At 34.8% G+C, this 16,736-nt stretch overlaps 1 protein-coding gene across 2 annotated transcripts in view; it reads left to right on the top strand.

Moving 5' to 3' along the window:
• LOC128997335 (phospholipid-transporting ATPase ABCA1-like) overlaps positions 1-16,736 on the top strand; it is a 39,394-nt gene that overhangs the window by 13,071 nt on the left and 9,587 nt on the right. For both annotated transcript variants that reach the window (XM_054422968.1, XM_054422969.1), the window contains 15 exons: positions 1,118-1,276; positions 3,074-3,305; positions 3,993-4,169; positions 5,097-5,278; positions 5,703-5,946; positions 7,500-7,654; positions 8,286-8,441; positions 9,087-9,158; positions 10,161-10,299; positions 11,092-11,341; positions 12,356-12,414; positions 13,116-13,228; positions 14,105-14,327; positions 15,036-15,259; positions 15,818-16,115. In XM_054422968.1, coding sequence (XP_054278943.1) covers positions 1,118-1,276; positions 3,074-3,305; positions 3,993-4,169; positions 5,097-5,278; positions 5,703-5,946; positions 7,500-7,654; positions 8,286-8,441; positions 9,087-9,158; positions 10,161-10,299; positions 11,092-11,341; positions 12,356-12,414; positions 13,116-13,228; positions 14,105-14,327; positions 15,036-15,259; positions 15,818-16,115 — 2,683 coding nt within the window. The remainder of the gene's footprint in view (positions 1-1,117; positions 1,277-3,073; positions 3,306-3,992; positions 4,170-5,096; positions 5,279-5,702; positions 5,947-7,499; positions 7,655-8,285; positions 8,442-9,086; positions 9,159-10,160; positions 10,300-11,091; positions 11,342-12,355; positions 12,415-13,115; positions 13,229-14,104; positions 14,328-15,035; positions 15,260-15,817; positions 16,116-16,736) is intronic.

The raw sequence follows: 16,736 nt of genomic DNA, 5'->3' as shown, positions 1-16,736 counted from the left end.
CTGCGATAACTCTTCGTAAGTACTTTTTGACATCCTGTTCATAGACTGAAATGTTGCGTCTGTTTCTTTTAATGCAGTGGCAGCTACAAAGAGCCTACATTTAATATTTGTTTTAACATAAGGATGTACCCAATACCTTCTACGTTCTTGATTGTCTATAAAACACCAGCTTCTTAATCACTACCACTCATTTCAAACACCATACACAGTACACAGTATCGTTATAAAAAAAATTAGAACTCATTTACTGTCTCAATTCAACTACAGTCGCGCCCGTGTGCGGATTTAACCAACGCAACTGCAATCTTAATCGCGTCACAAAAAAGTTGGTTCAACTTTAGTTGGGTTTCAGTCTGCCCGTGTGTCATTCTTACACTTTTAGAATACACGGTTTTTGTAAATTACATGTTTTAATGACATCCACAAAATAAATATATGCGTTTTTCAATACCACTGATTATAATTTTAAACAATGGTATTGTGTCCAAATTTGGGTAAAAGGCACTCCCAGCTTTCAATTTTAATATTAATCGTTTTAAACCATGATTCATGCTGTCGAAAAGCCCAAATTCTCCCTCTTGATAAAGGCATAGACTAAGCAACACAAGTAGACTCCTCATCCCATTGTAAATTTTGAAGCTTGTTTTTTGTGTCTAGTTCATGGACGTCCACGCTGATCGCTGGGGTAGACAAAATTTTGTTTCTATTATTTTAGGGTTATTTTCATGATTTGTGCTTTACGATTTCGTTATATAACTAGGTAGGAGACCAGTTATTGTTTATGATTACGGTATATCGTTTTATTTGGTTAAATAGTTAACAATAAAATGGGCTTCAGCTGTTCCATAAGGATGACAAATCTACTAAGGGAGTCTGTTTTATCTATGATAAAGGATTTGAACTAATCAAAATGGTTCAAGTTTATTTTTTAAATAAAATAAACCCTTGAATGTCTTATAAGAATTATTATTTTCCATGTCGAAAACGTGATTTACTAAACAGATTCATCCGAATATTTACTAGTGTGACATCACTAGCATTATATTCAAATTAATGTATTGATCCTTCATATGGATCAATATGATGCATATTGATCTGATTGCATACTTTTTTGCAGATTCCAGAAGGCACAAAAATAACCACCCTGCCATACGTGAAGTACGCTGTGGTAGACTTAGTACAGCTGCTGATGCCAACCATCATATCTCTTGGTTTTACGTTTGTGATGCCGTCGTTGCTGAAAGAGGTTGTGGAAGAGAGAACTTCGGGTATCAAGGTAAGCATAAGGTTAGCCCCAAGTAATTCAAAAGACAAAATACAAAAAAAATTAAATTATAAAAAAATATATTAAATTGAACATTGGAAGTAGGATAAATGGTGTTCTGTTATCATACTGCTATTATCAGACTTACAGAAAAAAATTATTTAAAATATTTTAATTCTTTTTTCTATGTAGCCTGTGGTTTTTTTGTACAAAGGTTGTTTTTTGTGTTTTTTTTTTGTACAAAGGTGTTTTTTTAAAGATTTTTGCAATTAATTTCCTATTGAGTTTTCCTCAAGGCATATAAACAAGATAAGATTCTGACTGTGATACCGGTACTTGAAAAGTTAAAGATAATGTACAGGCACTTGAAATCAATAATTGGCAAACCAAAAATAACCATGATATAAACACGTTGAGCAAATCAGAACTTCATACACTAACTTTCTTATTGTACTTCTTGGAGTTAATTTTCAAGCAAGATAACAAAAACATGCAATCCGATAACTAAACTCCTACGTAATTTTTATAACTAATACAACACTGATGTACTTATAATTGGATTAGAACTTATTTTTATTTTCTCTGCACTTCTGTATAGTCAAAGTTAACATTTTGTGGTAACCTATTTATCTACAAAGGAAAAGTGTTCAAAATTAAAATTTAAAAAATATTGAACTTGGCTGTTCTAATTGTTTTAGCTGGCTGCATTTGTGTATGCACAATTCATCTATTCTTCATACTGTACTTTACACGACGCCAGTTGGCGTGCAGATTACCTTTCTCAGGTAACTTGAAATACGCTAGACGTAGGTTACCTGCCCTGTAACCTGCCTGCATATTGGCCTCGTGTAAACGGCTATTCTCTGGTAGTCCTCCATTTTAGTAGCAGTCAAAATGGAGACCGGTGTGACCAGATATCGCTTTGTATTATTTTATTTCACTGTTACAGCTGTGGTTTTTCATTTTGACAGTTGCTACCTATCATAAAAAGTCTAATGTTTTGAAAATTGTTATTGTTGTTGCCTGAGTTTTTGTAAGTAAGATGTTTTTGTCATCCTATGTGTTTCTCCATACTGTGTGGTATTTTCAGGAGTCTTCTTAATTAATCTTTTTATCACTAACACTAAAGTAAATTTTTACAAAAATATTTTCACACATGCGTTGACGTGTAGTCGTGTGTAGTATAATAGTATCACCGCTGGTTCAATTGGACAACCTGACTCTAGACACTACTGTTTTGTGTATAAATATTTTTGTGAATGTAGACTATAGTGTTTAGTGATAAGAAGATTATTTAAGAAGACCCCTGAAGATGCCACACCCCACACAACGTGGACAAATTTGGTGGCAAAATTTGTTACCTACAAGATCTCAGGCAACAGGGGTAAATCTAATACAATTAAACTTCTTGAAACTGGGATGACAATAAAAAAGGAAATGCTAGTGATATGAAAAACATACCTTCATATGTTAGTCAACTGAAAATTTTAATAACTTGTTTTGGAGAGAGATCTGGTCTAGTGGTAGAGCGTCGGTCCGTGAGGTCCCAAGTTTAAATCCTGCCAAATCACTAATGGTGATCTAAGTGATAATGCCGAAACCAAGTCCAGTAAGTGATAATGGTCTAACCTGAAGTAATGTGAAAATAATTACGGGCTTCTCCCTAGCGTCCTTGGAAAAAAAGTTTTAATATTTTTATTTTATTATTTTCCTTATCATCCAACCTTGCTGCGGCTGGTTTGGGTCCGATTATCGAGATTCTACTGTGTACATACTACTTCAATTTATTAAACGCTACAATTTTTGCAGGAGATGATGAAGATTATGGGACTGAGCCCGTTGCTGAACTGGCTGAGTTGGATGGTGTACAGTCTCCTGGTTTATCTCCCTGTAACTGTCGCCATCACCTTTCTGCTTACGATAGACTCAGGCACCGGACCACCAATTGACGCAAACTTCTTCTACGTTTGGGGAATGTTTGTTCTTTTTACAATTTCTTTCCTCACCCTCATTCTGGCCATCAGTACATTTTTTACCAACGGTAAGTGGAATGTGGAGCTTTTGCTGTGTCATTGTGTCTCTGTAAGTTAAAGTAGTGGTGGTCCAGGTTTGACACATCCATCTGATACCCAAACCAAGTAGACCAACATGTATTAACCTCACCAGAACACGTGATAGCTGGATCATGTCTAGTGAACAGTTAATGTTTACTACCTTAAGTTCGAAATAGTAAAAAAGTTTTAGAGTTTTTTTGTTTATAAGGTTAGAATGTTTAAAATATTGCAAATCCATCATAACATAAATAGTTTTTTAAATAGGATTAAAATTTTGTATTCTCAAGTCAAAAACTGTGACTGACCAAGATGAAAAATAGCTATATTTAAAATTATTGTTAGTCAATTAAAAAAAAATGTTGACCCTAATATTGTGTTTGCTATTGCTATTATTTACTCCAATGATAGTGGTAAACCTTAAAATGTTTCTGCAGCACTAAATTTTTAATCTTGTACCCAGACAATCAAACAATTTAATGACCATGCAACTTATATTTTGTGGGGTTGATTTTTCTAATGGGGGTTATTACTATTACTCCAGACCATTGCAAAATCTCAGTCCATGAGAAGATATGGTACAGTCACCATATTGGGTACATTTGTCGTCCGTTATTCAGACCAATGCAACATCTCAGTTCACTTTATTCAGGTAACGGTAAAGTTGTATTTTTCAGGCACCATAGCCATGATAGCTGGGGAACTGATATGGTACGGAGTCACCATATTGTTGGACACATTTGTCGTCAGTTATCCAGACCAGTACAACATCTCAGTTCAGATTCTCACCTGTTTATGGCCTTCTATAGCATTGGTTTGGACCTTCAGAACGATACACAACTTCCATCGTAGTGGTAAGTCTCAATCAATCTAGTCGTCAAATGGAAATGATGAAGGGCTAATAACCTTCAGATAATAGTGAATGGCTTGATATTAAAATTGATCTTTGGGTTTATAACCTTCTGTTTAATGTACCGGTATATAGTTTAGAAAGCTTACTTGAGAACATAGTCTGGAGGCTATTGGGCACAATAAAAGGTCACTACGCAAAACATAAAAATTATATTTCGTCATGACTTAGTGTACCCCTTCAGAGAGGAGGTTGATGAGAAACAGCCATGTTTACAAGCTATTTATTAACTATCCAAAATGTTGAGCTAAACAGTCTGGGCTCAGCCCAATCAGCTTTCAAATTTCTTTTCATTATCCATGTTTTCCATTTTCATTTTAATAAAAATTTGAGTATTTGTATATTGGGGACATGTTTTTGTTTCTATTGAAATTGCCTCAATCTATTCAGCCGATATTAATTTGTATGTCAAGTATTTTGTAATGTTTTTTCTAAGAAAATGTTTTCCTGTAGTTTTTTAGACTGGGACGGGTGGCGTCGTCCTGTAATCCAGCTACTAGGAGGTCACGAATTGTGGATATTTATAGGGATGCACTGTGGACGCGATGCTACCTGGTGTGGATTAACGTCCGCACTAGTGAGTACTACGACTATCCGCAGTACTATCCTAATAATTAGACCAATTCGTTAATTACGAGGAAAAAATGTGGTTCGGATTCCACAATAAACTGTAGGTCCATTAGTTGCCATTAGCTGTATGGGCTATTAATTAACAGCTGTGTCTAAGGAACATGTCGGCCTTAGTCACTAACAAGACTACAAGATCGCGCCACTCATCCTACACTCATCCTTCACTCATATTTGGGTTAAAATACGCACATAGTGGCGTCCCCATCTTAAATAATTGATAATTGATAATTGATAATTGTAGGCCACCCATGGACGCTCGGAAATTTGTTTGATGACGGCGCTGGCGGAGGAAGAGTTTCTGTCGGGTTGGCGCTACTGATGCTGATTGTTGACATTGGTGTCTACAGCTGCGTAACATGGTACATGGATAATGTCAAGCCTGGACCGTATGGTAGGGCAAAGCCCCTTGGATTTATTTTCAAGGTGAGAATCTCGCAATAGATTTTACATACTGATACATACTGTTGTACTTTGCCATTATAGTGTTCTGTTCTTCCAACAGTTTCTGTTATGAAAAAGTAAGCATATTCATGATAGCCTCCTAGTACTATTCTTGAGAGTTTATTGGGTATATTGCCACCTTAGTGGTTAGCATCAGGCTTTTGTATGAGAGGAGCAGGTTCGATCCCTGGTACATCCACAAACATTTGACCATAAAAAATGCTTTAACAAATAGGATTACAATATTTATCAACTGCTTTGTGTTGAGTAGTATTGTCACAATCAAAATAAAAAATTGAGCTTCATACCAAAATATCAAGCATATGAAAAACATTTCTAAATTGTGGTTTTGTTGAGGCATATTAAAATTTCTTCATTGTTTTGTTACAATCCGAGCATGTTTCAGTACTTCAAGAAGAAAAGACAAGCTACAAACACTGTGGTTTCACAAAAAGAATCTCAAGAAAACTTTGAAAAAGTGCCGAAAGACATCAGTGTTGGTATAAAAATAGAAAACCTTGTCAAAACATACAGCAAAGGAACCGTAACTGCAGTGAGAAATGTGAATCTAGACATTTATAAAGGCAACATTACTGCACTGCTTGGTCACAACGGAGCGGGAAAGACTTCTCTCATGTCTATGCTGGCTGGTAAAATGATAATTTAGTATATCATATCTTTAAAAATTGATACTGAGTTGTAGCATAGATAAAACATAGGCTACTCCCTTAGTAGATTTCTCTATTGTTTTGTTTACAATTTGTGTCCCGTTATTACAGCCATTTAAAACCTCGTTTAACCAAATAATACGATCTAATCATAAACAATAACTTGTCCCCTAGTAATATAACCAAACAGTAAAGCACAAATCAAGAAATTAACCCTTAAATAATACAAACAAAGTTTCGTCGATACTAGCGCCCATGTGTCACGTACATGAACTAGACACGAAAAACGTGCTTCAATGGGATGAGAAGTCTACTTGTGTTGGTTAGTCTATGGTTGTAGCATAGCCTCCTATAATACAAGGCCACGGTGTGGTGTGTGGCAAAATCACACCGACCAGCCTGTAACCATGGTAACAGTAACAAAAGTGTAAACATAAACATTGTGCAGATGCTCCATTATAAATTAGTACAACAGCTGTTTCAGTTTGCTATGACAGTGGTGCCACTTTTGTCTCGCAGCTGTCTTGTATTAGAGAAGGTTATGGTAGTATATATAGACTAGACATCCTACTCTATGGTACCATAGCCAGTTTTAGATACCACTGGTTTAAATTACCATAATTCATATAACCACGTACAGTAAATATCATAGTGATAGTACAGTACCGAAAACTAAAGGAGGAAATCAAATTTTCACCGCAATACAGTCTGTAAGCGTCTCATTAACTACGGTCTATTTGAATTAAACGAATAAATGAATTTATTTCCCATATCACAAAACACTTTTACAATCATAATGAGAAATTTAAAAATATTGCTGGTCCATATAGTTTTTCAAAAATAACAATAATTATAACTTATGGAATGTGTACTTCCACTTCCGTACCCAAATGTCATCCTGCCAAATGTTAGAGTATATACGTTAGTTAGTGAGTATTTAAATATCCTTACGTTCAAAAAAGTGTTCAAGTAAGTTGGGGATTGTTTGAGACTTGCCACTTGTTAGATTTTTTTCAACTTATTTGCAGTCATGATTAACAGATTTGTGTGAGAATTTTTACTTGAAAAGTTCAAGTCGATTTCAAGTTAGATTTGACTAAATCATTTTCCAAAATTAACAAATACTAGGACCTTGAGATCTGGAAACTGAAGGGGGAAAGGTAAAAGTTAGAGTTATAATTATGTTGGTTTACCTTTTGATTGCCAGGTTCTTGATGAATGAAGAAATTCTAAAAATTTAGAGTTATAAGTTTTTGACTAAGCAAGGTTTGAGTTATCAAAGGTGTTATACAGAAAATTCAAGATACTGAGTTGTTGAATTCTTGCAATGATAACGTCACGACCCTTAACCTTTCCTTAACTCAACCTTTCACGCTAAACCTTATAATTAGACCTCAAGCAATATTTTTAAATTGGGAGTGTGTAGCAGGCATTATATATCAAAGATTAGACCGTATTAACCATTCAATCCATAACTATACTTTATAAACTTTTACCCAGTTCAACAGCCGAATAATCAAAACCGTACTGTCCAGGTTTCTTCTCACCCACCAGTGGCCAAGTGATTGTCAACAACCAGAATATATTTGAGAACATGGTACAATTCCGTTCCAGTCTCGGACTCTGTCCTCAGCACAATCTGCTCTTCACATACTTCACTGCTCTTGAGCACCTCATCTTCTTTGGAATGGTAATATCCAAATTATATCTTGTATTATATTATATCTTATATCACAGATAGTTCAATTATTTTGTTCTCTTTGAAAACTGTGGTTTAATTCAAATTAGGTTACAACTTGTAAAGTTGTGGTTTGGCTGTGGAGTTGTTAGGGGCATAGTCTAGTTGTAGTGTGGACATTCTATCCTGGAGTCTAGGGTTCAAACCCAGCCAATCACAAATGGCTTTTAATAATGTGATGATTCCAAGAACCAGTGGTCCAGAGCCAACTAAAAGCTATCTAAAGTTTACTTATCTAAAAACATCTTGCCTGAGCAAGAATGTTCTCTCTATTGGAGAAATTTCCACTAAAAGTCTTCAAGGGGGGAGTGAGGGGTATTACAAGGGACGATTTTAAATAAGGGCTGCTTAGGCGTACAGCTTCCTAGTTTGTGTGTACACCGCAACGAGGCTCCTTGCTTCTTAATTGCATAATGTTTCAATAGAACGGTGGCATTTACAGCTCTGTAGCTGACATGTGTCCCGCGTTGCTGTGGGTTTAGAAAATTAAATTTGTAAACCATTTAGGTGGGTTTTGACTTTATTAACAGCACTGTTTAATACATTTCAAAATAATTCCCACAACAATAAATTTTGTTTTCAGCTCAAGGGAATGACAATGAGTCAGGCCAGACAGAAAAGCAAAACGATGCTTAAAACTTTAAAAATCTACGACAGGAAGGATTATACGATAGCAAAATTGTCTGGTGGGATGAGAAGAAAAGTGTCTCTTGCTATTGCTCTTTTAGGGGATCCAGAGGTAAAATTTGTTACTAGAACAGAACTAGTAATATAAATAAAATGTTATTAGTAATTTGTTATAGTTGGTGATAAATTTGTTTAGTTTCCCACTTACACATCACCATTGGAAAAATCCTAAAACAAACTAAAAATAAAAGATGTTAGTTACAACGTCAACATGTCATTTGCATTATTGTCAGAAACATTGATTATATTGCTTGATTTATAGAAATTAAGGTGAAAGAACTACAACCTACTGGAAGTAAAGCTTCCCCCTTTTCCCCCTCCAAGATCCAAGAAAACTTTGCTAATACTGTAAAATAATGAGCAACACTTTGTCAATAATTATGAATAGGGATTATTAACGTTTGAAAACTATTTATTCACCAGTACTATTTATTGGGTTGAAAAAATGTAATGGATTCAGAATTTTACCAAACAGCATCGTTTGGTATCTGATATAGATTTTTTTAACACTTTCTATCAAACATTCTTTAGAAGTAGTTCTCTAGAAACTGCGATATTTCTCAAATCAACCTTCAATTATATCCATAAATAAAAAAGCTACATATATTTTTTTCAGTAATAAGTAATATTTGCATCAATTTGACTTTTCAGGAACTTATATTTTATTTTACCTTTTTCTGGACTCCCTTTGTTCCAGGTGGTCCTGTTGGATGAACCGACATCCGGCATGGATCCAGAATCTCGGCGGCAGGTTTGGGATATTTTGTTGGTAAGTCTTTCGTCAGTTGAACTTGTGACAACAATTATTATCCATGTTTGACGTTGTAGAAAAACAAAACGGAAAGTTTTTGCCTGGGAAACACCTTTTAAAAAGGTGTGAATATTTAGTCATATTTAGTTAAAATGTATTATTACTGAACCATTGAAAACAATGTTGAACTTAAAGCTTTTAAAACACTACTACTTGGACCTTTCAGTACAAGGTGTTTGGTAACGATTGCTCTTAGAGGACGGTTTAAGAAAGGCGTTTGCAAAACGGATGCAGAAAATTAAAATTAACACACATTTATAACTTGTTAAATACAGTATAAATTCAAAATTGGATATAATTTCCATTATCTTCAGGCCCGATCAAATGCTGGAATACTGTATTAGTATATCAAGTTAATATTATTGTTACTGATCTTATTAATTAAATTGTTACACAGCGTACCGATACACTTTTACACTTTGAATTGGCCTCTCCATTGAAATGAAAAAACACCCAGTCAAATTGCTCGGTTTTTTTATGGATTCTAAATTGGAAAGAACAAAATATAAGAAAAGATGTTCATTCCCATAATACAAGGAATAAACTACAGTTAGACATAACGGCTCGTAGACTTTAAAATAGTAGCAATAGTCATAAACTAAACTGCATTCATTTTTTTAATAAATTGCCTGATTCAGCCAGAACTGTATCCTTCAAGATATTCAAATCTCAATTATGTGAATGGTTGATAAGCAATCCTTTCTATGGCATTCACGAATTTCTTAAAACAAAAGTTGATATTGAACTATGACGTGTATCTACATGATGCATATTCTCTAAGACTTGTGAAATTGTTATTAACTAAGTAGTTTGTAAACTTTGTATTTTATTTGTTATTTTGGTATGTTTTGTATGTGTTTTGATTATCTCTTCCTTTGTACAAAGAAAGGCCAATAGCAATAAAACTCTTGATTCTTGACTATGAATGTTCTGATTGAAGTTTTAGCCTGGTGTTTTTAGACTTTACGAGGACAGAAAACTATAATCTTCACGACTCACTTTATGGAGGAAGCGGATGTTTTGGGTGACAGAATAGCTATCATGAACCACGGTAAAGTCAGCTGTTATGGCACTCCGATGTACCTCAAGCGCCTTTATGGTTAGTTAATTACAATATAAATATAATGTTGGTGAAATTAAATCAGCTAGTCTTTGTCATTATACTTCACAAGGTGATTAATCTTAAACTCATATTTCAATCAATCAAGCTTAGTATAATAAATCCATTGTGAAACCAATCTATAGTGTCAAACATCCAGTACCATGTTCCACTGAATATACATTACGGTACGGTTACCGTAATTGGCTAACTTGTATTATCAGGCAAGCACCATTTGATTAGCCAACTTTTTATACATAACAAGTTTTTTAGGCTTTCCAAACCATAAAAAAAATTTCATTTATTGGAAGTGTTGAGATAGGCCTAACATCATTTTACCAGAACTCCTGAGTAAGTTACACAAACGGTTGTTAACAACTTACGTGGATATTGTGCAGGCCTGATAATCTGAAAGCTGCTAGTTCGATCCTGAACGAATTCAGTAGCTTTTTTTTATTCAAAACTGGCTCAAGCTGTCCCCATGATCACTGAACTTAGATGGTTCAGGCTAATGAACCAATAATATCATAACCATAACATGAATTAATATCATGAACACAATAACCAAATAAACCGTAATGAACCATTGGCTAATGAACCAAATAATCATATTCAGCAACAAAACTATCAACTCATTAATTCAATACTCATCCTTCACATTCACGTCCTGTTTTTCCAGCACTATGCAGATCTAATCTAACCCTGGATGAGTATCTTATGATTCCATTACGCAACCATTAGCATAATATAATCTCAAGTATAAATTATATTCATAATTAATTTTATTTCCAGGCAAAGGCTACCAGTTGCATGTAAGTAAACGTGACACAGCACCAGTGAATCCCATCGTTCAAGTCATCGAGCGACACACAACCAACGCGACCATGAAATTGTCCTCTCCGTCACAGCTGAGCTTCAACGTACGAGCCGAGGACTCACCTCAGTTCCCGAGTTTGTTCTCCGCTCTTGACGGCAAAAGAGACAATCTCGGGGTGATTGGGGTGAGCATCAACTGCACGACCATAGACGACGTTTTTATCAGGTTGTTGACTTTGTAATTGTTTTATTTTGGTTTGAAATACGGTAATTTACAAGATTGTTTGGTTTCAGTTGTAATGTTGAACTGGTAAAGTTATTTGGATGAATAACAAAATATACTTACCATCAAATGTAGTCGGTGATTTAGCATTTGGTTTACATGTGAGAATACTTGATTGTTTGGTGCACGAAAGTGTCCATTTTCAACTTTGAAACTTTACTTTAATACTTTTATAATGAATTTACATAAAACATATATACAAACATTGTTACTAAATACATTACAAAAAACATTCGCACGACTTGCTAGCCATTGTATGGACTCAGATAGGTGTAGGTCTTGGATGGTGCAGAGCCCACTATCCCCAAAAGCCTACTACCAAATAAGTAGTATTCCAATAAAACTAACTAATAAACATCTCAATGTGTTAGTATTTTTACTTCCCCCTTTTTCTTATTTCATAATTGTTGACGTATAATTTCCCAACTTTTAGAAGTTTTTGTATTTTCCACTAAGCGCGACTGCCTTCCTATTTGTGGAACCCTGTGTGGCCACATCTTTCCAAAAAAAATTTTTTTTTGAGCCAAAAGTTTATAAGTAAACTAGGAAGGACAGTTAACAAAATCACATGATCGTATATATCAGCTGGACCCCACTGGTACGACCCAATTTGAGGAGTACTAAAGGCTGATTTCCATGAAATCATCACTCTGCTCACTAAATATTTGCAATCGTCAATCCAAAGTGTAATTATTTTACAATAGTTTCTTTTAGAACTTTACTTTTAGCACTAAATTTAGATTTTACAATACTTTTGATGATATTGTCAATGTTATCTACCCACTTTTGCAAAGTTCAAAGAAATAAATGAGTGGTCTAAAAACAAATTTCAATGTGGTTCCTAATTACAGTCCAACTATTTATGTATAGAGACTTGTATTTTTAGCAGTATGTTTCTGCAAACTATTTATATTTTTGTTATATTTAATATCAAATGAATAATGCTTGTTGTGTTAGTGTCATAGGAGGAGATTCAAAGGAAAGAAAAAGTTCTGATTGTAGCATCGAGGCTCTGGGTAAGTGAAAAGTTAAAATATTTAAAATCTTGACATAATATTTTTAAAGGAGTGTTGCACTAAAGTACTATCCACCATATCAGGAGAAATACAATTCGTACCTAGTATTATTGAGAATTTAAGGGTCGCCGGAAGACTGCCCCCCGGACAACTATCCCCCCCCCCCCAAGCAGGTTCCTACGTCATGTTGACGTCAGAGATCGGGGGGCAGTTTTCCAGTCATGGAGACTCAAGATTCGTTGTCATACTCTTCTAAGCTAACCTTACCTAACCAACCAAACTTGCTGTTACATTTCAAAATTCTGTATGATATACCCAACATGCCTTTTCTGTTATCAAACGGAATTACTCAAATTAAAATTACAATTACATAGAATCACATTTTGCTAGGGGGGGTAGTATTCCAGTCGCGGACACGGCTGCCATATTGGTTAGTTGGTAGATTTCGTGACATCACGTTTAATCTTGGGGGGGGGGGGGGTGGTTTTCCGGGGGATAGTATTCCGCATCCCCGAATTTAAGTTGTAATCTTTTGTAACATGTCATCAATACAAACAGTACACAGTATTAAAAAAAAATCTTTTGTGTGCAAAAATAATGAAAATTCATTTTTGGTTGCTTATCAAGAAAAATTCTATTTCAAAACCACTCCGTAAAACTTGCAAACAGCTACTAAGTAATTTACTTTCATTTAATTTCAGAATCTAAAATTGTTAAATTGAGTGGACGTGATTTATTGGTGCAGCAAATCAAAGCACTGGTCTACAAAAGGATGCTGATAAGAGTGAGGAGTTGGATAAGCACTATTATTTATGTAAGTTTTTGGAGTCAGCTAATATTTTAAAGCAATTATTACATTTTTGTTCTATTCTCAAAGATACAAAAATAATTAGTTCTGATTCTAACAATACACAGCAAAACAATTGATTAATCACATTTGTAAATTAATAGTTAACGTAATATCATTGTACTAATAGTCAAAGGTAATATTAAACGTTTTATCAAATAAACTAATACAATAATATAACCTAAGAGCTTTCAACAGATGCAACCATATTACATACCAAAACACAAGAGGGTGTTCCTATAACTTGTTAACTGTTTTTAAACTCTTATCAAGGTTTTTTCTTGTAAAACCTTGCATATGTAAAATGATTTGTAATGATTATTTACAAACTGTGTATAAAATTCTGATTACCCTAGAAGGTGTTACTGTTTGCAACTTCTTATCATGGTTTTTTCTCATAAAACTCATTTGAAAAGAAAATAGAACAAGATAAATGCTTTGAGAAGTTCAATGGTTGTGGCTTATGGGTTTGTCAAAAACAAAAATTTAAATCCTCGAATTAATGAAAACAATTGTACAACACAAGCAACAAAAATAACTGTGTAATTATAAATCATAAATTAGAGCTCATAAAACAAGAATGCCAAGATGCAGGACATGAATTTTTTTGAACATTCCTTTAAAAATTTAAAGGGAACAAAAACCCAATATAAAAAAAACTCTAGGAATATTTAATGGACCTGTCCTTATATTCTTTAGATCAATAAAATATGGTCGCATCTTAGTTTAAGGTAGTTTTAGTTTATTTGACACCATTTATGTACAACTATATGTATACTTATGAATAAGTAATGTAAATTATTGTGTTACATACATTGTTTGATTGATTGACTGTTTGTTTAGGTCGTAGTTCCAGTAGCTCTAATGGCAGCCACAGTATTACAGTTGATGTATCAAGATTATTCTCCTGTTCAGAACAAACTGAAGATTGCCTTGTCTAGTTTTCCGAAAGTCTCTGTGGCCGTTCAAACAGACAACTCGACTGTGAGTGAAGCCCTGACAGGAATTATCACCTCTGGAAAAGCAAGCGTCATTTCCATACCAACAATTGTGGACTTGGAAAAGTGTAAGGTGCTTTTGAGGTTAAACTGTGATTTTACTTTATAAAGGTCCTGTACTTTTATTTACTAATATGAGATAATTCCCTCGCCATTCAGTTTCTTTTAAGATCATTCATAAAATTTCTTTCTGTCTTTTGGTTTTCATCTTTTTTTAGGATACTTGTGTCGTATATGTTTTGTTTTTAATGTAACTGACTACTCCAACAATTTGTTAATAATTACGTCAAGGAATATGAGTCTAGTTGATTAACGTATATTATTCATAAACTATTATCATGTAAACTTATTTGAAATTCGTCACAAATATTTATCCCAAAATTAAATTTCAGTATATTTGAGCAGGCCCGCAGTTTGCATGTGATGCATTATGGGCCCGAGAGATAATTTCCCCCTCTCTACCTACATTGTGGGGGAACGTTTCTCTTCCTTGCACCCCCAAAAAAACCTGAAACTTCTTTGAACATTCCTTGATTTTCAGAAGTTCCAATGACAAAAATAAAACAAGAAAGCTTCACCTTTAAAAATTTAATGTTTGGGCTCCACAATATGGCCAAGAATTATATTATAATGGTTCCTCTGGGGTTTTCTCTATTATGCCCTAATGTGTCAGTGTACTTCTAGTTAAACTATTTTAAAAAATAGCACAAACAATATTATAAGTCAATATTTTTTATCTTCTCAAACTAAAATATCAATTTAAAAACTGTTCCCAGATTTCATCAGCCAGCTGAATGGACAGAGAGGGTTGATCCAGTACGAGAGATCAATGATCGCAGGCTACCAATCGCTGAGTAACATTTTGATCGGAGGCTACAGTCAGTATTTTGATCACTCGTTTGCACTCGTTCTGAACATGATGGCCAACATACTAATACTACTGAACAACAAATCTGCAAGCATCACAACCTACTGTCATCCGATAGCAGTGTTCGACACGGTAAGAGATGATAGTCAACAAAAGAGTTCAGAAGCATTTTTACTAAGGGTCTTTGCCATGGGGTTTTTGATTGATTGAACGAATCACAAACGCTATTAATGTGATACAATCCTCTTAATTTTGTATAGATTAGAGATCATTAGAGATCAACCCTAGTGTTTTCACTGTACTTGGTCAATTGCAATAAATAATTATTCTTATTCTTATTCTAAAGTCTATACCTACAAAATGGTTGCACAGAAAGTTTGAGGCATTACACACTAGGCTATCTAAATTAGTTTTTATGAATGGTGGTTTTTGGTTTAAAAATTAAAACAAAAGTATACCATACTGAAGATAAGTTTAATTATAATCTGTTGTAAGACAAAATTGGTACAAAATTGGTAAAACTTTTTCGGCCAATGATTTGTACAGTATTCACTAGATATCATTTAGCTCAAACCAAATGAAAATATCATTTACATAAATCATTTGAAAATAACCACTAAACTCATACATTTCAATGTACTCACATGATGTTTCAAGAAAACTCGAGAGATCTAACAACATATGTTTCAGGTAGACGAGTGTGACAGAGCAATGGACGCGTCGGACCACGTATCTAGTTTCCCGCTCAAGGTGATTTTCCTGTCGCTGGGTCTGCTGATGATGACGATGAGTCTGATTCCGTTCCCACTCAAGGAGCGAGTGACCCGAGTCAAACAGCTGCAACTCATGAGTGGCGTATCTCCGCTGCTGTACTGGCTGGTCATGTTCCTCTGTGACTTTGCGTTGTGTCTTGTCACGACATTACTCATGGTCTGCATGATCCTCGTGTTTCAGCAGAACGGCGTCTTCACCACCTCAGGATACATAGGTACATAGGGTGGATGAGTGGATATTAGTGCTTGGTGAGATAATGGCCGGAGGTTGGATTTCGAGAAAAGAAATTGGCTGATGGTTCGAAACTGGGGTCATCTGACTTCTTTGGGATTTTAATGGCTAAAGAAACAGCTGGTCTTAGTCAGAAAAATGCTACAAAGGCCACTTATTACCCATCGTAATTGGTTGTACTGCACTCTATTGATTATACTTTACATACTGGTGAGGTGGTGTCTCAGTCAGTAGTGCCACGGACTTTGGGCTCAGACAGCGATGTTGTGGGTTCAGATCCTGTGGTATCTGCCACTACTTTTGAATTCACGTTTACTTCACCGGCTCACTCATTGCTTTGCTGGATATTTTCCACTTAGACGATGCTTCTGTGGCCCATGTGGATATGGCTAATGCAAAAGAGACTGCCAACCTGTTTGAAAAAAGAAACACACCAGTAAACTTACATTTTGAAGGGACCATTTTTTCTGACCTTGAAAGATAATGAATGTAGATTGAAATCCAACTTTGAAGATTTCTTTACCAATTAACTTATTCGCCTAACTCACTGTGGGATGGATAAAGGGTTTGTACAGATTTTTAATCAATCATGTAAACAACCAAC

This window comes from Macrosteles quadrilineatus, unplaced genomic scaffold (genome assembly GCF_028750875.1).
Source record: "Macrosteles quadrilineatus isolate MER2022 unplaced genomic scaffold, UCM_ALF_1.0 Scaffold_6__1_contigs__length_79288215, whole genome shotgun sequence".
NCBI classification, from domain to species: domain Eukaryota; kingdom Metazoa; phylum Arthropoda; class Insecta; order Hemiptera; family Cicadellidae; genus Macrosteles; species Macrosteles quadrilineatus.
The sequence above is the reverse complement of the archived record's forward strand: the minus strand, read 5'-3'. Positions and strand labels throughout refer to the sequence as shown.